This window comes from Cebus imitator, unplaced genomic scaffold, assembly GCF_001604975.1.
Source record: "Cebus imitator isolate Cc_AM_T3 unplaced genomic scaffold, Cebus_imitator-1.0 Scaffold247, whole genome shotgun sequence".
Taxonomy (NCBI): domain Eukaryota; kingdom Metazoa; phylum Chordata; class Mammalia; order Primates; family Cebidae; genus Cebus; species Cebus imitator.
The window spans coordinates 1,469,125-1,490,714 of NW_016107562.1; the positions used below are offsets into that span (position 1 = coordinate 1,469,125).

Genomic DNA, 21,590 nt, shown 5'->3' on the forward strand with positions numbered 1-21,590 from the left:
TGGATCCCTCATGTTTCTGTGTTTTAAAATGACTCTGTGTCTCCTGAAAAGTGAAGAAGCAGACCCTAATTATTCAACATCTAAGAAGCACTAAAGGCCACAGGATTACACCTGATATGCTATTACTTTTTGCTTTTCTGAAAGCAATACCAAAAAATACGCACTAATGTAACAGTGATGTCTATACCAGGCCAGGTTTTTTTCCCTTTGCAAAGTGAAGAAGTGCATGAGCAGTTAAAGAGGACAAAAAGCGCTAAGTGGAAAGGTAGAGGCAAGGCAGTGCAGGTCATGTAAGGGTCGATGAAGCGAACCATGGCAACAGCAGTAGGTAGCAGAGATTGGAATGAGTGATAGTGTAGGAAACTGCCAATCACGCTGAGCAGCAAAGGAGCTTGCACAGATGAAAACAGCTAAGAGAACGGCTCTGCCTTTGGGATCCGGACGCACACAGGGAGCTACAGTAGCCATCGGTAACTTCTGCTGCCTGCTCTGCACCATGATGCTGCTGAAGATGCGCCAGCCCACACAGATGGGTCATGACACGGAGCAGTATGGCAACCCTACACTAATTAACTGGCATTTCTAAGGTTGTCTGCATGGGATTGTGATAATTCAGAAAGGGTAGAAAATAGTGCATTCAAGGATGATTTTGATGAAAAGACGGAAGCGAACTCTGTCATTCAGAGCACTTGCTTGTCTGGAATGGCTTAATGTCTGCTCTGTGCGTGTGTTGGGGCAACCTGAACAAGCCAGAGAAAAATACACAGCTGTGGTCTTGCATTCGAAATAATAGCTTCAAATTTTAAACAGACACTCAACACTGCGCAGTTATCCAGTGATCCTTCCATAGTATTGCGGCTCTCTCAATCTGCAGCGACTGTTTCACACCTTCTCCCTTGTTACATTAAAACATACTAACACATCCTCTCCTCGGCAATCTATGGAGATCTTGCCTCAGACTTCACCGAGAGCACAGATTAATCAGATGGATATTTACTGTCTTCTCTCCAGCAAATAACCAGAGTACTTCCATCTGTATTCCTTTATAACCTCCCTCCTGACAGGCAAGTTTCCCTGTTGTTTTTCGGGATGGCCAAACAATTTTTTTCCAGTTCCCTCCTACTTTTGCTTTTCCCATCACTTTGCATTCCTCTATTGCTCTTATTATTCATCTCCAGTCTCTTCTGTGTCATCAGTTTCTTCCTCATGCATAGTTGCCGTCATCATACAAATATATTGCTGTATTTCCCAAATATAACCAGTAACAACGACTGACTCAAACTCCCGCTGTTGACCTCATTTTCGCTTTCAGTCGCTGCTCTTTTCTCTGCAGACCTCCACAGCAAAACTTATGTAAATGATTCCCTACCCTATGTCTCACTTCTGTTTCTACCTGTCTCCACAACACCGCGAAGCTGCTCTTGTGGAGGCACTGCTGACTTTCATATTGCCATGTCTAGAGGTCACTGTTCCTCACCTCACCTGGTTTCTCAGCGTGTTGACAATTTGCAGCTTCCTTCCTGAAACACTCCCTTCTTTGGCTTCCACGATAATGTGCTATTTTGGTCATTCTTACTTCACTTTTGCTCCTTTTCCATCCACTTCGCTGACGTCTCTGCTTACCTGGAGTTGGAAGTAGTACACACCTAAATTTCATCTCTGGGTATATTTTCCTCTGTCTGAACTCTGCCCCTCAGTGGTCTCATAGCCTTATGGCTTTTGTTAGCATTTATGTGCAAATTCCCCCAGCCTTGTCTTCCTCACTGAGTTCCAATTTTACCTGAATTATTCCAGCAGCCTTGTAGCTAGCCTTTCTACTTTACTTCCTCAGGAGAGAATCAGGGGGATCTTTTAAAGGCACATTTAATCTTGCTACTTTGCAATTTAAGGTTATTCCTGTGGCCTATGGGGCCCTCTGCTTCTGTCGTGTTGAGCTTCTTTTGATGATGTGAACACGCTCTCCTCACTCATCTCTCAGGGCCTTTTAAACATGGTTTTCCTCTGCTTGGGCCACTCTGCCCACAGACCCCCGCATGGCTGCTTCTCACCATTCAGCTCTTTGCTCCAAGTTTACCCCTTCTGACAGTTCTTCTCTAAGTGTCCAATTGAATTACACTCTTGTGCCTGCCTTTCTTTTTCATATCACCTGGTTTTATTTTCTTCAAAGCGCTTCTCACTTTGTAGGGTTATTCCTCTGCTTGTGTGCTTGCGTGTCCGTCTCCTCCCTCTAGAGGGAGCACAACAGCTGAGCACATTGACTGCTTGTGCCTTTTTTTTTTGAGACAGAGTTACGCTCTTGTGACCCAGGCTGGAGTGCAGTGGCACAATCGTGGCTCACTGCAACCTCCGCCTCCTGGGTTCAAGCAATTCTCCTGCCTCAGCTTCCCGAGTAGCTGGGACTACAGGCGCGTGCCACCATGCCCAGCTAATTTTTTGTGTTTTTAGCAGAGACGGGGTTTCACCATGTTGATCAGGATGGTCTCGATCTCTTGACCTCGTGATCCACCCGCCTCAGCCAATTTTTTTTACTTTAGTAGAGATGGGGTTTCACTAGTTTCGCCCAGGCTGGTCTTGAACTCCTGGCCTTAAGTGATCTGCCTGCCTTAGACTCCCAAAGTGCCGGGATTACAGGCCCACGCCACCATGCCCAGCTAATTTTTGTATTTTTAGTAAAGACGGGGTTTCACCTTGTGCTTGTGCCTCTTTTACCCCAGTGTCCCTGGTGCTGGGAACCTCTGCCAGACACAAGGCAGGATTGAATGGGTCATCCAAGGCAGTTAGTGGTGGTTTTACTAACTTTCGTGTTATTTATATGAAACATAATGTACTCAAATATCAATGGGCAATCCCTATTCTCAACTTTGGTGATTTAGTCAATAAATGTAAGTATGAATCTTCTAGCTCAATTTTTTCTGGCATTATAGATTTTGATTTTTTTTTCAGTCCTTGGATTTTAGGTGATTGTAGTTCCCCATGTTATTTCAGATGCATTTTTTGGGTATCTTTTCTAGTTCTACTGTATCTCTACTGATGTTAAGCCGTCAGAAATACCCGCAGGATTTTTTTTTTCTTCCAGTTTTCATCCTAGCAATGCCTGAAACTTTAACCATATTTTTGGGTGCAGTGCCATAGTTTGGGTCAACATCATTCAAATAAATAATCTTAGGTTATTCTTAGATAGTTTTATGGGAAGATGACTAATAGCTCAGACAAACTTTCCTGGCTGGTCTAAAAACTTCTCACTAATCCTGTGCCCGTTTGAAAATTAGTTATTTCCTTAAAACTTAGATGTTTGGAAACTTGGAGAAGTTTCTGTAACCTGTATACTTGGGAATTTCAGGGTGCTTTCTGCCTAATGCATTGTGGAGAGGTTTTAATGATACTGGTTTTCACACCACATCCTGAGGAACATTTCACAGTACATTTCTTCATTGAAAGGTGTACCTATTTATCTTGATTGTGCTTACTTCTTCTAAACCATCTTTCTGTCTTTAAAATACTGATGATCAGGCCCCATATGCAGCCTTACATGCAGCTTTTTGTCAAAGGCTACCATTTGTAACAAGTATGTATTTGTTTTGTCTTTGGAATTCCATTCAGGGTGTTACTAGATGTTGCTTTAATCACTATTTTCTGCTTTACCTTAATGTGCCAAAAATGATAGCCTTCCTTGTTTTCTTCTAGGGGATTTTCAGTTTTCAAAAAAATCTTTTTTTGTGTGTGTTATTTTTATGAGCACGTGGAATTTTTTTCCTAAGCACACTGCCAGATGTCTAAAGAGTACTTAATACATATTTATTGAATGAATATTGAGCAAAGGCACACACACTCTTTTAAAAAAAATCTTTGACATTTAAAAAATCATTTGTGAATAATGTATCCTTAAATAGCATATCTTGAATGTCTCTAAGTTGCTAACATTCTTAATTTCTAACTACCTTTTAGATTTTGCCATAGTTCTGTTCTCAAACTGATGGTTTTCTTAGATCCTGCTTTCCCACCAAGATGTTGAATTTAATTTTATTTTGATGACTATGACTTAATGGCTCCCCAACAAACATCTCTAAACCAATTCCTGTTCATCTATTGAGACCCAGGCTGATTTATTTCTTTTTCATGTGAGTTTCTTAGCTACATGTTCTTAGAAATAATGTTTTAATCTATGTGAAAATATGCATCTGCATATCTCAGCTAAAGAATGCATTTTACTAATGTCCTTGGTTAAGGTAAACACATTTTTATTCTCTGGAACATTTAATATTCATATTCTTAGTTTTATCTTACTGGCTGGATGATCCATAGAATGGTTTATCAGTTAACTATGTGATTATTGAATTTTTACATGAACTTCATAATAATATGATTTCTGGAAAGGCTCTTACCCTATTTTGCTGGCGTTTATAAAGGGCAGTGTGATGTCTCCCTATTCTCACCTTTGCTAAAGCCTTTGCTTATTCTCATGACACTGGATTTATACATTGCTGATTCTAGCAAGGCAGATGACCCCTTGAAATCCTTGCCAAATAATTAAGCCTATTCACTTTGCTTATGAGGCTCCTAGGATTCGTGCAGAAGCTTACATAATATGGCTTGCTGTTTTGATCTTTTCTCACTAATTTTTTTTGTATTTATTCATTGAACATTTATTACATGCTCATTAGCTACAAAGCACATTTTCAGTTTCTCAGGGATTTGAAAGGTAAATGAGAGGCAAGCTGTGCTTTCAAGGAATTTATAGTCTAGTGAGAAAGCTGCTATATAAAAAACCCAGTACACGAAGTAGCTACAATTAAAAGCAGAATAAATGGTAATACTAACAAAATAGGAGACAAAGGAAAAATTTCAAAGCAGTATCCTGGAGAAAGTGGCACTTGAATTTTACTTTCAAAGATGAACAGAGCAAGTAGAGATGAAAAGGACTTTGAACAAAAGCCTGGGCCAGAAGAATCATAGATGTACAAGTAGAAAATGACATGACAGTCACATTGGTGGAGGGCATGTTGTGTGAAGGGGCATAGCTAGAGACAAGTTTTAGAAAATGTTTTGGGTTAGGGTGTAGAGAGTACCACATACTATGGTTTTGGACTTGTTGGTAGGCAGCAGAGAAAAAAGAATGCTATTCAAAGACATGTACTTTATTACTATTAAAAGAAACTACCAATTACTGTGTGCCTAATCTATATTAGGCATTAAGCGAGATGTTTTGTATCTCACCTGCACAGTAAAGCTGAAAGGATAAGTGATATTACTCCCATTTTGCAGATGAAGAGTATGAAACTCCAAGAAAGAGATCAATCTAGCAAGGTTGCAAAATGTGGATTACAAAGGATTGGGACAAAAATTTACAGTATAGTTAACTGAATATACACTTTTGTCTCTTCATCCCATTTCAGTGTTCTAAAATTGACCCAGAAGATGTTTGTTTTAAATTCTCATTCATGCTGGCAAATTGGATTATAAACTATGAGGGATACCTGAAAAGTGAAAGGCAGTGGTGATTGCATCAAAGAAAGAAACTATGGCCCCAAATGCCCATTGGAAAGGCATGCGCCAAAAAAGGAGAGCTCAGGTGGTGACCTGAGCCTGTAGAGGCAGATCCAGCCCTAGGGGTGGGGCTGAAGTAAGTACCAGAATGGCTGATCAATGTGTTTCAGTAAGAGTAGCCAAGGATCTACACCTACTGCCATTGCTCTCTGGGCTGGGCAGTGACAACTGAGTCCGTAGCAGAAAGGAGAAGATAGTGAGCATGGCAGCCCCCAAGGAGGAACAGAAGGCGCCTTGCCCAGAAGAGCCACAGGTACACCCCACGAGTTAAAGTATAGCTAGCTCTCCTTCACAGTTTATAGTTGTAAACAGATGAAATATTCACAGAGGGGCTAAAATGGGATCTTAAATAAAAAGGTAGGTCTATAGGCAAAAATTAACAAGCATTGACGGGAACCAACTCCACTTAAAAAATTACCAAATTCAACAGGAGAATTTTCTGTGACTACACCCTACATTTTTTTCTGTACCAATCTTCTGGTTTTATCGTTTTCTACAACCTGCCAGTATTACTGACCCCAAATGCAATTGACTGTTCTCTTGAATGCACCTCCTCCTTTGTTTTTACTGCATGAGCCCCAACTTTATCTCTCTCACATCTATTGCTGATATCTCTAATTTATACCATGTGAATGTTGATATTTACCTACAGCTATATACAGACCTATGTATAGTCCCACTTAAATCAAACACTGAAAAAGTTGTAACAAACTTTGGGGAGGAGTTTTAGAACATCAAGACTCAAACTTACTCTTACTTTTGAAGGCAGCAAGACCAGCTAGTTAAGTTTTTGAGGCTATGGTATGTGTTACTGTTTAAGCATATTTTCCAAGGGATTTTGGACATATACTTGTGAAGAATAAATGTTCACAGTGACGAATCTTGTTTTAATTAACACCAGAGAAAATAACAGTGGTTGACACAACAAACTACTTTCAGGTTTTCTTTTTTAAACTGTGTCAGTTGCCAGTTAGAAGGCTGTGAGAACAGCATACATTCATCATCTGGCACCCCCCCCTTCACCTCGAAGAGTGAACTCGCTAGTTATTCAAAGATGACATATGCACAATACTCACATTTTGTAGCCATTAAATTTTCAAAAGACTGGGCCCACTGTAACACTTCCTCCAAAGTAAGCCTTTGAAAAGAAACAAAAAGCACTGTTTCGGCTAAATATTCTCAAGGTTTTTGTTGAACTAAATAAAATTATATTATCTTGAAAATGACACCAAAATATATTCACATTCCATTCGTGTGTGGTTTTGGTTGGAAAGCTATCTTCCTATGATATTTTACATGTTATCTTTCCTATTTAAATTATAAAAATTATGAAATAGTATAGACTTGAAAATATAGTTGAATAACTATTATACAGAGCCATAGTCCTATAATCTCCCTATTAACAAATTACCACTATTAGTATTTCGATGTGGTTTTTAAAAGTCTTCTTTGTGTTTGTATTTGTATATTTGTTATGTTGGTGTTTGTGTGTTTTTAATCAAGACGTAATCACACTCTTTAATGTGTGTATGTATACTTTGTGTGTGTATACTCTCACTTAGCATTTTATGTCATCACGATTGTCTTAATCATTTATAGTGTTATAATTTATAATTACAAATATATAATCATTGATAGCCATATTGCTTATAGTGATGGGGAAATATGCTAGAAGGGGGCATTCCATAGTTCACATAATTGTTCTCAAACAGCATATTGATTTTTCTCTCGTTTTTCACCATTAAAACACAAATGTAGCCCTGCTGTGTTTAAGGTTTGCCATGGCCACATGGTTAGAGTAATTCAAGGACACTAGCAGAAGTAGAATCAAAGTTGGTTAAAAAAGGCACATTTTTAAGGTTTTTGGCACAAATTGCCAAATTGCTTTTTAAAAGGTTGTGTGCTGTTTGCTGTTGCAACCAGCCAAGTGTTTACCTATTTATCTATTAGAATCTTAGAGTTAACCCACAAAGCCTATTTGTATGCACTCACATAATATAATTAGTAACCCTAAAGCTAGTATTTTCTCAGTTTCTTATTTTCTAGAATTATTTTTCTATCAGTTTTAATTTTTATTAAGGTGTATGATGTCAATTTACATTTGACCTAAACAGTATAAACAAAGCCATTTACCATTTAGAAAATAGTTGTGAAAGATTCTGGAATTCTGTTCATTTTGGTGAGCTTCATGAGGTGAACCGGCAAATGACTGTATTCTCAAATACAAATAACTTTATACACTATGGAATACTATGCAGCCATAAAAAGGAACAAGATCATGTCCTTTGTAGGGACATGGCTGGAGCTGGAGGCCCGTACCCTCAGCAAACTAATGCAGAAACAGAAAACCAAATGCTGCCTGTTCTCACTTATAAGTGGGAGCTGAATGCTGAGAACATATGGACACATAGGGGAGAACAATACACACTGGGGCCTGTTGTAGGGTCGGGTGTGGGAGGAGGGAGAGCATCAGGAATAATTAATGCTGGCCTATGGCTCTCTGGGTGCCTTTATTAGAATTACTTGAAACACCTTTTCTCCTGATACAAGTCCTCGTTGGTGTTCCTTCCATTCTTCTGGGCAGATGGGCAGTGGTACCACACAGATATGAAAGCATTTTAAGACACCATGATGGATGCTGGGCTTAATAACCTAGGTGATGGGATGATCTGTGCAGCAAACCATCATGACACGCAGCTGACCTATGTGACAAACCTGCACATCTGCACATGTACTTCTGAACTTAAAAGTTGGAAAAAAAAAAAAAAAGAAATAACCAAAATGTTTATTGTCATTCAATTTATGGTGCATTCTTAATTGTCCCACTTTCAACAACTAATTAAAGATGGCGATAGGCAGATGCAGGCACTGTCCATTGGCTATACCTGTTAGAGTCAGCCTAAAAATTAGTGCTTCTGGAACAGCCATTAGCATTAGCACGCTGCTAACACAGTGAAGGAGGATTAATTAAAGCAATTAAAAGTATCCTAGAACATGGAAAAATATTGGCAGTCTTTAAAGGTCAGGTATCTTTTGTTTTCCAAAAAATCAGATGAATCCTGCCAGTTTTGGATGGACTGCTTGCATCACTGCGGAGGCTTAACAGTGTCCTGTGTTAAGATTACTTTCAAAAAACATTTCCATGAAATGATATCTGAGTCATTGTTCTTTTGTTAGAACTTTAGAAAAAGTAACCTAAAATAACCTTTTCAATCTAGTGAAATGGAGAGCGAGGCAAGGTTTACTGCATGCTTGTTTGTTCTAATCATTCCTATTATATAGAGAAGAATAAAATCTACAACACGAGTGAAGAGTCGTTGGTGTGTTGGGTTAGCTTAAAATTAAGGGTCGATAATTGTTGGTAAGAGAATTATTCTGTTTCTAAAACTCATGAGATTTATGGGGAGAGATTATTGGAGTAATTATGGTTGGGAGTAAAGATGGGAAATAGAATTACGTTTTTAACTAAACCCCATTTTTGCTTATAATTTTTTTCTGAGGATCTCACAAGTTTAATGCTGGCCTATGGCTCTCCAGGTGCCTTTATTAGAATTATTTGAAATGCCTTTTTTCCTGATAGAAGTTCTCCTTTGTGTTCCCTCCATTCTTCTGGGCAGATGGGCAGTGGATACCACACAGATATGAAAGCACTTTAAGACACCATGTTGTTGCAGACAAAGGAATGAAGAAAGTTTGGAGTCTCTGAGACTCCCAGGTTCTAATCCCAGTGCTGTACTTACTGTTCTTGGTCTTACTTAAAATCTCCAAACCCCAATTTTATTGTCTATAAAATGGGGGATAATAATGTTTCTCTTGCAGTGTTATCATGAAAATTAAATTAGGTCAGGAATGCCAAGCATCTATTAAATAACTTTTATCTGTTAAATAACTGTTGTCTGGCAGCTTTCCATTAATAAGATTTTTGTTTTTTTGGTCTTCCCCCTTTCTCACAGTGAGTCTATAAGGCAGGTAGAAGAAGTGCAAGCTCTGACAGTGATATTCTGTGGGAATCATTAGAAGAGAGAAGAGCTGTCCCTTAATTTGCAGGTTATATCTTTGTCCTTGGATGTACCTGTGTAGTGCAGTAGCCTTCACTGGTCATTAAAAATGCTGAGCTTTGGGTCTTACTATCTCCCCTGCCCACCTTCTCCTCCTCCCTGCCACGCAGCAGCTTGTAAGCCTTTGTGGACATTTTGGTACTTGAGTGAAGCATGCCAGGGGCTCTGACCATACAGAAAGGTGTGGCCAGGACTGAGGGCTGCACATGGCTTAGGTTAGGCACTCATGGTTAGTCTAACAGGGGTTCTCAACTCTGGGATTCGCTGAGGTGAGCAAGTCCCATGCAATGGCCTGTTCCTCTTCTCAGGCAGTATTCTGTTCACTGTTCCCATCCAAATGGTGCATTTTGAGTTATGGCAAAGTATGGAGGAAGAGACTTGGGAGTTTAGCAAACATTTGATTCCTCCTTCAGTCTCACCTTTATCTCGGGATGAAGCTTCCTGGCATTTCGTATGTGGAGGGTTGGAACCAAGAGAATATTTTGGGATGAAGAATCTCATTTTAACACAAACAATATTCTTTGTTTTTTAAAAAGAACAGAGACTATTCATAATAGATTCTAAGTGTAAAACACAAATAATGAAAACAGAATCTTAGTAACACATGACTGCTCTTCTGGTGAAGTGGCTCATGTAAATGCAAATTTTACTTTCTGAACAAAATATGTTATAATAGTTTCATAAATATATACCTATTTATCATCTGATAAATATGCTTTACAATGACCATAGAAACTTAAATGCTACTTACTTTGAAGGGGGCCTCTTAGATTCGTCTCTGCCCATCTTACAGAGCCAACAAATCTGCCTGCTCATTTTTCTAAGGAAATATAGTACATATTTGTATAATTTAGTCATTTAAAATAATTACATGTTAGAGTCAGTTTTTAAGGAATATACAGTATTATAAATAATTTAAAAATAAGGATGAGTTCTTGAAGTTAATGGAATACAATCAGTGGGAGAGTAGAGAGGAGAATAAAATGAGTCATTTCTCATAAATATTTTGTAAAAATATACATGCTTAGGTTTGTAAATGACATTACTTATCTGGCCTAACTATTTATCAAACAATTAGGTTTAAAAAACATCAGTGTTTGAAAAAGATCTTTTCATTTAGAGGCTGTTAATAATGAATTCATCAACTCCCAAGGCTTTTCTTTTGGGACAATTCTTATTTTTATCTTTTTGAGACAGGGTCTCACACCGTCACCCAGGTTGGAGTGCAGTAGCATGATCATGGCTCACTGCAGTCTTCACATCCCTGGTCTTAGGTGACCCTCCCACCTCAGCCTCCCGAGTAGCTGGGACTACAGGCATGCGCCACCGTGTCTAGCTAATTTGTGTGTTTTTGGTAGAGAAGGGGTTTCACCACATTGCCCAGGTTGGTCTCGAACTCCTGGGCCCAAGCAACCTGCCTGCTTCAGCTTCCTGAACTGCTGGGATTACAGGCATGAGCCCCTGTGCCCAGCCACAATTCTTATTTTTAGAAAGCTCCCTCAATATATTAAAAAAAAAGAATTAGCCTCATTTTAACTGGACAAGTAAAATAGTGTAAACAGCCAAATAAAAAAACTGCGTTCTGAGTGAGTTCTAAGAAGGGTGTTGCTTATCTTTTTTTATCTACTCTGAGCACAGGGACTTTGACTTTAAAATCCAGTTAGAGTTTATTCATCCCAGACATGTTTACATAACAATACATGTTATAGAAGGTTTTTAACTCAGGACTTCCAGAAAACAACTCACAGATTTGTTAAGAGTTATTCAATCCACATTTTAAAGCTGGAAATGGTTTGCTAAACATATATACACACATATATAATGAATTATTAAGGATAAAAATTTTTCTTAATAAATAATTAAGGATCATTATTAAGGATATACGACTTTTTATATCAGCCTTTATGGTTCATTCAAAACGTCTGTTGAGTACTTGCTATCTGCCAAGTTCTGGCTGCCTGTGGTCGGTATACACCTTGTCTCTCCTCTTCCTGTCCTCGCTGACGAGCAGTTAAAATACACGTGGTGAGCTAGGTATAGTGGTTGATGCCTATAATCCCAGGACTTTGGGAGGTGAAGGGGTAGGATTACTTGAGCCCAGGAGTTCTAGAAGAGCCTGGGCAACATGGTGAAATTCTGTCTCTACAAAAATAAAAAACGTGAGCTGGTTATGTTGACTGGTGCCTGTAGTCCCAGCTGCTTGGGAGGCTGTGGTGGGAGAATCACTTGAGCCGAGGAGATGGAGGCTGTAGTAAGCTGTGATTGCACCACGATGCCGTAGCCTGGGTCACAGAGTGAGACCCTGTCTCAAAAACAAAAAATCCCCAAAATATGATGGGAACTTGGATACAGGAAGTGCAGGGGCCGTGAATACACACAGAAGGAGAACCTAACTAGGCTTGAGGGTTAGTGAAGGCAGCCCAGTCAAGCAATGTCTGAGCTGAAACCAGCAGGTTACGCAAGAGCATGCTGAGGAAAGGAGGGGCAACTTGAGCAAAGGATCGGGGCAGTGAGTCATGTTCCACTGAGGACTTAAAAGGAATTTAGGTTGAGCACTGGGGCTCAGGCCTGCAATCCCAACACTTTGCAAGGCTGAGGCAGGAGGATCTCTTGAGCCCAGGAGTTTGAGACCATCCTGGGCAGCATAGAGAGACCCTGTCTCTACAAGGCAGACAAACACACACAAAAATTAGCTGGGCATGGTGGTGTGCACTTGTAGTCCCAGCTACTCAGGAGGCTGAGGTGGGAGGAGGTTGAGCTCAGGGGGTTGAGGCTGCAGTGAGCCATGATCATACCATTGCACTCCAGCCTGGGTGACAGAGCTGTCTCAAAAAAAGAAAAAAGGAATTATATTACCATGAATTTACAGTGTGGCAGACAGAATGAGAGAGACAGCCAAGAGGCTTAAAGAGTTATGACTGAACCAGTAATCATGTTTAAAAATGTTTATTGCAGCAAGAAAGTGGTGGGAGAACTTGTAATGCTGGGCAGAGGCTGAGCATGTTAAGCCATCCAGGCTGTAGATTTCACAGTAAGGAGCTGGGAAATCATTGCAGGATTTAAAATTCAGAATAGACATGATAAGATGTGAAACGGGTTTGTGAGTAGAATGAATTGCTTTGTGGCAAGAGTGGCATCAGGGAGACCAGTTAGGGGGTGACTGCAGGAGTTCAGGTGAGGAACGGCTAGGAAGATGGCAGTGGAGATGAAGGGAAGGAGAGACATTTTAGACATGTTGGAGGAGGAACTATTAGAATTTGTTGACCCATTGGATATGGAAGGTGAGACAGAAAGAGAAGAAATTGAGGTGAGAGATTTGGCTTCAAGATAAAGGTGGGCTATTTTCACAAAACTCATAAGAGGAGCCAAAAAAAGAAAAAAAAAAAAAGATGAGATGGTCCAGGAAGAGAATGTGAACTGTGAAAAGCAGGCAGCCCACTATAAGCTCCTGAACACAAACCTTTAAGAGAAAGACTGTGAAAAAGGAGTTGGTGTCAGAATAACACAGCATCACTGAAACCAAGGAATGAGTTTGTTGAAAAGGAAAGAGTGACCAATTGAGTGTGAAAAGCTGGGAAGAGCTTAAGAGAGTAAAGGAGGAAAAAATGTCACATTTGTTCCCAGGATGCTTGTTAATGACCTTGCTGAGAGTGGTTTCCGCAGAGCAGGGAGGACAGAAACAAGAAGGAAGGAAACAAGAGAAAATGAAGCCCAGAACAAATGAAAGGCTGCTTGTAATTTTTCAGTTTGCCCTCCCTCCCTCTCCTCTTTCCTCCCTGCTTTCCTCTTTTACTTCCTTCCTCCCTTTTCCCTTCTCTCTCTCATTCTCTCTCTCTCTCTCTCCCTCCACCCTCCCTCCCCTACTCCCTCCCTCCCTTCCACCCTCCCTCCCTCCCTCTTTCCTTCCTTCCTTCCTTTTCTTCCTTCCTTCCTTCCTTCCTTCCTTCCTTCCTTCCTTCCTTCCTTCCTTCCTTCCTTTTCTTCCTTTCTCTCTCTTTCTTTCTTGAAAGATGTTGATAGATACAATAATGACAGAGAGGCAGGACTCTTGTCATTTGATCATTCTGGCCTGCATATGTCTCTAGGAGGCATTGTTACAATAAAGTCATTACAATGTGAGTGACTCTAAAGTTGGCAAAAGGTAACCATAGACAGAGGTTGAAAACACAAAAGAAAGAAGGAGAATCAATAGAATTTCAGGTTCCTGAAGAAGGAGGAGGAGCTACAATTCAGAATGTGGGAGTTGAGATATTGGAGAAGTGGAAATGCAGGAAATAGTTACTATTTCTTTGTTAACTAGTGAAAGTATAGGTGTAGATTCAAGTTCATTTGCAGGTTTGGAGATAAGAGCATATGGGAAATGTAGTCTGATGGACTTCATTTTCTATGTGGGTCTTTACTGTAAGTGAGGAAGACCAAGATACAAGAAAGTTATGTATATCTATAGGAAGGAACACAATGGAAGGGGAGTAGGTGAATTCATATTAGGACTCTTCCGATTGCACATACAGATTAACATTACTTCAGCAAAAGGGAGAGTTTATTAAAGGGGTATGTTTGTGTGTGTAGCTAGGTTCTAGATGACCTTAAATATGAGACTAAAGATGTTAGATTATTTTGTTAGAAGGAATCCACTGAGGTCTTTTAATAACAGTGTGATGAAAATAAAAACTTTTTCTAGAAAGATAACTCTGCCTGAAAATGATTAACACTGAAATGTTACATTGACTGGCTGTCAGTAGCTGGTCCAATGTGTAATTGGACCTTGAACTACATTTGTTCAAATTTCAAGCTACATTAGTTCAAGTTTCAAGATTCCTCATCTCTGTGATCACCCATATAATCTAGTTACACAATGGCTCGAAGCTTATCTTCTAAGTAAAAGATGGAAAAAATGTACTTCCTTCATATGTCTTCTCTGTAGGTATAATTAGTCATCCCTGTCTTCTACTGACACTTGACTTCTTCCTTACCCTCTATTTTTAACAATAGTTTTTGTCTCCCACTGCCTTCTCACTTGATCTATTGGAGCTATGTGTACACATTTTCAGACCTTTTTTGTGTGGTGATTCCTGTAACTCAAATGTATGTCTATTAACAGGTTATCATATTTTCTTTTATAAATTTAATGAAATTGGCAAAAGCAGAACGGTTTTAGTATGCTGCACTCACTAAGGTCAGAAGTACAGTGAAGGTAAAGCAATTTCTGGAAGTTGCACTAGAGCTTAGGGGGTTCCCACAGCTCCTGTGAGTTGGCAGGGTATATTCAAATCGCTCTGGGGTTTGAAGCCAGACAGACATGTGCTTGAGTCCAGGCTCTTATTAGCTGTGTGACCTCAGGCATATTAAGTAAACCTCAGATTCTCATTTTGGAGGAAGAACTCATTTCCTTTTCCTTTTCTCTAAAATAGAACTGTAAAGATTAGAAAAATTGCATGTATGCAAAAATTTTCTGTTTCTTTATATTTGATTTTCCTTCAGGTACTTGCATAGTGCCACTCAGGAAATAGTCCTAAGTTCTTTTGTATGTACCAGGAAACACATATTCTGTTAGACTGCATTTTTTCCTCTTTTTAAATTTCATCTCAGATCTCAAAAGTTTTTCCCATTAACTTTATTCATTCTTCAACATGTCAACATATAATCTGCAAATCCTCCTTCTCTGAATTTTTATTGTTCCTGTGTTTCTATATTTCTGTTGTTCACACATTATAGCAGTGGCTGAGTCCCAGCTTTAGAATTAGTTGGGTCTACAACAGTGATTCACAGACATCTGGCTGTGTGAATGTATCACATTGATGGGTCGGGGCTGCCAGAGAGCCTAGGGATGTTTGGGTGTTACAGAAAAAAGGGACAAGAAGATAGCCCAGCCACAGCTTCCCTTTAAATCCAGTTACTCAGGTTGTTCTCTCTATGGAGATGCCTGGTCCAAAAGGAGAAAGAAGGCCGAGATCCACCCAGACTCCCCTTGCCAAGTGTGGAGCCAAGTGGGGCTTCCTCCACGTGGTGAAAAGGCTACTCTTTAATAATTCCAGTCAAGACTCTTTGTGGACTAACAGCAGCACTGTGCTCAGCTACATGACTGATTCAGTGGAAGTTCCTTGGTCAAAGCCACTTATTAGGTGACATTGAAAAAGAAGTAATACATATATAATGTTATTTATGTTTCTGACTTATCTGCTGCTGTGAGACTTTAAGTTCCCTAAATTGTTACATTAGAATGTGATTTGATAATTACATATAAGCAGTTGTTTATATGTTGGTTAGCATTCTAAGTCAAACAAATTTATTAAATTATGGGATACAAATAGATATGTCATAAAAGCATCAATGATTAAGTTGCAGAAAATATTTAGTGACAGAATTGTGTATGAGATGTGTTATGCACAGAACAAATAGACCATAAGAAGTTCTCTGCTGTTCCTGCCCTTTAGGATATGGGACTGGAGACTGGACACTGTCCCAGTGACTACTCCAGTCCCCAGAGCCTGGTGCCTTCCCACCTATATTCTAAGATTTCTAGGACTGAAAATCCATCCACATGTCTGCGTTTCTTTCTATTGATTACACTGGATTCATAAACAGCATGTACCAGGACTTTGTGGAATATCACAGAACCCCCCACTCAGCATCCTTATAATTCTCTTCACGTTGAAACTAAGAGACAAATTCATGAATATTTAACCCAGCTTCAGGTAAGAAAGTTCAGATTGACCGCCTGAGTTTATTATCTCTTCCAACCAAAGCACTAATAATATTTTAGTAAAGGAACATGCAAGACTTAAACCTGAAGGAAAAAGGAGATTAAACAATGAGAAAAAAAAATGACAAAATATTCCAAAGATGAAAGGCAGATGCTCAGAAGTAGAAATTAAAATTCTCATACCTCTAAAATGAGAAGAGAAAAGGCAGCCTTGGAATATCATCTGACAAAATTAGAAAATATAATCCACAGTTTGAGGATGAGTAATTTGCAAAATAACCAGTGGCTTAAAAAGAAGTATCTGTAATCCTGCATTCAACAATATTTATCATTAAATAACACATCTTAATCGACAGTTTAATAACACCAATATAGAGTGGTAGAATGAAATCCTCTCACATTTACAATTGAGAACTTCTAAAGAAATATTTTGGTAATTCCATAAAGGCTACATTCTAATTTTTTTTTTTTACAAAAGTCATGTTCTTTAGGATAAGATTTCATTAAAACATCCTATTGATAAATTTATTTTGTTTATTAGTTAAATCCAACCAAGGGCATCTTTAGTTATACCCTTCAAAATAGTCAACACTGATAAAAATAAAAATTAATGACTGGATGCAGTGGCTCACTCCTGTAATCCCAGCACTTTGGGAGGCTGAGGTGGTGGCTCATGAGGTTAGGAGTTCGAGAGCACCCTGACCAACATGGTGAAACCCCATCTCTACTAAAAATACAAAAATTAGCTGGGCATGGTGGTGCGTGCCTGTAATCCCAGCTACTCAGGACGCTGAGGCAGGAGAATAGCTTAAACCCGGGAGGTGGCTGTTGCGGTGAGCCAAGATGGTGCCATTGCACTCCAGCCTGGGTGACAGAGTGAGACTCCATCTCAACAAAAAAATTAAAAAAAAAATTAACTTCAAATATTTTATAGAACTATAAATCCACTTTGGAACAAAGAGTATTCCAGTGAAAGAGTGATCTAAATTGTCATGACATAGAACTGATTTAAATTGTGGTTAAATTTACCAAGCTTCAAAGAAAATGATCATTTTTTTCTCATGTTGGTGGTATAATATGTGGAAACATTCCATTGACCTAAAAATAAAACAATAACAAAATCAAACAAAAACAAAAAGATTATTGTGTACTTCCTGGAGAATGCATATTTGGCAAGGATATCTATAAATACTCTTAAGTTTTAAGTAAATAATTTTTCCACCTCATAAATTCTGGATTGTGGTTATTCCCATTTTTTTATTAACTCTTTATCTAAAACTGTGTTAATTTGATGGATTATTATTATAAAAATTTCTGTACTATTTTAATTTGTATTTTTCCATTGCTTTTCTTTAAATAATCTATATTTATCTTAACATTGTGTATTAATTTGCTTATCTTTTTTATTTTTCAATACTCTCTTGGTAAAACTAGTGTGTGCGTTTACAATCTAAGCATAGAGTATTTAGAACAAGTTTATGTCTCCATAATGATTTTGCCTCCACTGTTTTCTCCTGATGATTATTTAAAAGAAATACGTTTCATTGATAAAATCTAATACTCAGTGATTATAAATGCATTGGTAATGGATTGAGTTGTATTAGTAGTATGCCAGAAATAGATTTGTTTCCTCTATTATTTAAAATAAATCTTAAAGTGTTATAAAAATAAATAAATTTTCTTAAAGCAATTTTGTTTACATATATCTGCATTTAAATGTTTCTTTATGATAAAGCATGTTACATAAAATTTAGTAAAATTTGGAGCAATTTACATTTTAGCAATTTTTTTTTTACCGCAGCACACAAATTTCCTATCCTTTAAAAAATGCAGGAAATTTGTACATAGTTATGCTTAAGCATAACATAAAAGAATTCTATAAAATAAAGATTAACAATATTTCAGATAAACCTTATAATCACACCTGGGTTCAGTACAACTAATAAAGTAATGGAACTAATAATTTGGTAATGCATGATTTTTAAAACAATTCAGAAATGTCTGATTTTATAATATGTTTTAATCTAAACATAAAATGGAAAACATTTAAAATGAACACATACACAAAAACCATATATAATAAAATGATGTACTTTAAAACTGTAGTATTTCCTCTGTTGCCTAATTTAGAAGATTCATTTATATAGTGACTGTAAGTTTTGTTTGAACTATAGAAAGCCAGGCAAAAGAGTATGTGTTAGTTTGTTCTCTTCTTAGAAAAACTAACACTCCCAGCAGTCCTACTGTGGAAATCAGCATCCATTTATCAGCTAGTCATTTCTATCAAACCAATAGTCTTATATTTATCAACTATTTTATAGAATCTGATACTTACAAATGTAGCCTGTCGAATAGTCCACCATGCTAAATTTTATCTCCTCTTTGTTATAATTCGTTTGAAATCAGGTTCTGAAATCTTATGAGACACCCAGCATTTTATTTTTCCCAGCATTAAAGGATTTTGCTGTCTCTATAATTACCTTCAATGGCACTCTGGCCTCAGTTTGAATGTCGTGTTTTTACACACAAGCATCTATGCAAAGAGAGGTTTTGTTGAATATGGAAAGTAGTGCTGTAGGACTCCAGTGTATTACTGATAAAGAGGTTTTATCTAACATTATCAGAACCTCTGAAGTGATCAGATGATTGGAAGCAGCAGCTCCATTAAATATCAAAGTAATACTCAAACTTTTTTTTCCAAAATAATATTTCTAGTTTTACAAAATGTATAAAGTAAAATTCCCTTTTTAAAAAGACAGAGAACTGAGAACAAGCACATAGGACATCACTGCAAGCACATGTTATCAAATAGTTGAGAACTATTAAAATCAATCTGTCTGTAATAGTCAGATGACTAGGGACTTTTAAAAACTGAAGGACCTAAAAAGGTTTCTTTCCTACTTATGCCTCTCTGGTTCCTTCAGCTGGTCCCCTATAGCAGTTCTGGACTCCACTGTTCTACACTTTGTTAATATGCCTTCAAAATCTGAGTTGAACACAGTGCTTGAGATGAAGTCTGATGAATAGAGAATATGGTAAGATTATGAATGTCCTTGCCTGGATCTACTCCAGTTCTCTCTGTGTGTGTGTGTGTGTGTGTGAGAGAGAGAGAGAGAGAGAGAGAGAGAAAGAGAGGGAGAGAGAGAGAGTGTGTGGGACAGAGTGGTGGGAGTGGAGAAATGCTGGAATAAAACAGCAGTAAAGAAGCTCAAAATGTGGTTGATGGAATGTTTCTTAAAATATTTAGGAGCCCAATGAGATAGAAGATTAACCTTACTTTTCTTTAATAGTTTTGAGATTCAAACTCAAGGAAATTGAATTTATCAAACCTGATGGATAAGTTTGGGACTAGAAAAGGAAAGTAAACTGTGGAAAGTTGGAAGCTGTATAGATGTGGCAATGATGTAGGAAGTAAAGGGCAGGTTTGCCGTAGTTGGGGAGGATCTGGGTTGTTTGTGGATAGCACTCATTTTCACTGGTTGCTAGTTGTGCAATTTCCTCCCCACCTCAGGACATTTGGGATGCTGGATCTCTTCAGGAAATCTTCAGTGTCGTAGTCAAGGCTTTCCCTCACCCCAAATAATTCATTTTTGGGGATTCAGGAATGTTTGCTCTTTCTTATGGTTTGGATGCAAAGAGCTGGCAGGAAGATTCTGGAAGTAACACCTTGTGCGGGTGTCAGTTTCAAAGCTTGCTTAATGGAGTCAAACATGAGAATCTCCCTACAGAGTAAAACTAAGTGTCAACAGGGACTGAGAAACAAAGAAATCATAGAGTGAAGAGTAACAGCATGAGGAGGTAGAAATTCCTGGAGGAATTCAAGAGCAAGGTTTAGATATTTGTGACAGATTTCTAAACTTTTTTTGTTTCTCTGAAAAAGGGAAGTTCAAGTTCAGTTTATGGAATCAGAGCAATATAGTGCTTTGTACGGATCCAACTAATTCAATATAATGCTTTGTACGGATCCAACTAATTCAGAGCTGTCAGGTTAGGGCAGGTAACAGGATTTTGCTTTCGTTGGTGCAGCTTGGGAATGCCCTTTCCATTGGAAGGCTGTCCTTCTGATTAACTGATCTGCTTACTCTAGAGCACTTTCACTGTATTTCAATTTCAGCCAACATAAGTCCAAATTAACACAAGTTTGAATGTGCATAATTAAAAAATATTTAATATTTTTATGTTGTAAGTTCAAAATGAACTTTGCAAGAGCAGAATAATGAAGTATTAGAAATTATAAATTCAGAATTTGCCATTTATATCTTCTACAAAGAGGCGAGAGATAGAATTGGTGGTGGCAGCTTAAGAAATAAGCCTACTATTTTCAGTGCATCCTATTTGTACTATATAGTTGTTGCCATTTGTTCAGAGGGTGGCACTTTCCAATGTATTCTAGAAGCAAGATAAACTCTAGGACACTGGGGTGAATCCTCTGGTGAAATGTGTCCAGTAGGCAGCAGTCTGTGGCAATGTTTGGAAGAAGACTGGTGTCTGCTCCTGCTTTCCATCGACTGATCTGTCCCTCTCAGCCTTTCAGCTCTGTCCTCTCAGCCTTCATTGTCTTCCATGGTTTTTCGCAGAGCAGCCTCTGTCTTCACAGATTCAGCGTCCACATTGTGGAGTGGACAACTCAGAGACTTGGCCTGTCACCTGTCCTCTCTGGCTTGTTGCCAATTAGAAACAATCTAACTTTAGCTTTTGATTTGTGTGAACACAAAATATACTGACAACAAAAATTAGAGAGTACTGAACGCTCAATATTGTGGTTAGCACAAAATAAACCTCAGTAGCAAATAAAGTTACTGATTCTGTCTGCATTTATTCAGATGACTTGCTTTAAAGATGCCTTTAATTATACTCATCATCCTGTTAGGCTATAAAGTTTAGTCACTAACTCTCAATCGTCCCGAGTTTCCTCTTGGTAGCTGCCGTAAATCCATTCTCTTGGCCCTCCCAGGAAGTCAGCGATGCTCTCCGGTTTAGGATCTCCAGCGTGTAATTGAAAACAAACAGTGGTCCTACTTGGTTTCTATTTTCTCCTGAGCACTTGGATTATCCTGTCCTTCCTGACTGAATTCTGGGGAATCCATTCAAATCTTATTGTTTCCTCCAGTGTATATAGGGTAACATTAACATAGATAGGAAAGTGTTCTTTTTCCTGGAATAAAGAATGGAGACGGTCGGCAGTTGTTTAATTTGCACTGAGATGAGTCTATCAGCAGTTTTGTACTTTCACGTTGTTTGATCTGTAAAATTCTCGAAGGATGGGGTTAAGGGCATGTCCCTTT

General features: G+C 38.4%; 1 protein-coding gene across 2 annotated transcripts in view; it reads right to left on the bottom strand.

The window, feature by feature from the left end:
* RGS13 (regulator of G protein signaling 13) overlaps positions 1-18,809 on the bottom strand; it is a 26,384-nt gene extending 7,575 nt beyond the window's left edge. Inside the window, exons 1-5 of one of the 2 annotated variants that reach the window (XM_017498638.2) lie at positions 18,641-18,809; positions 17,335-17,403; positions 16,489-16,528; positions 10,354-10,422; positions 6,621-6,682 (exon numbers count right to left, since the gene is read on the bottom strand). In XM_017498638.2, coding sequence (XP_017354127.1) covers positions 6,621-6,682; positions 10,354-10,418 — 127 coding nt within the window. In that variant the 5' untranslated portion in view covers positions 10,419-10,422; positions 16,489-16,528; positions 17,335-17,403; positions 18,641-18,809. The remainder of the gene's footprint in view (positions 1-6,620; positions 6,683-10,353; positions 10,423-16,488; positions 16,529-17,334; positions 17,404-18,640) is intronic. The other variant, XM_017498639.2, reaches the window with a different exon arrangement.
* Positions 18,810-21,590: the final 2,781 nt, after the last annotated feature.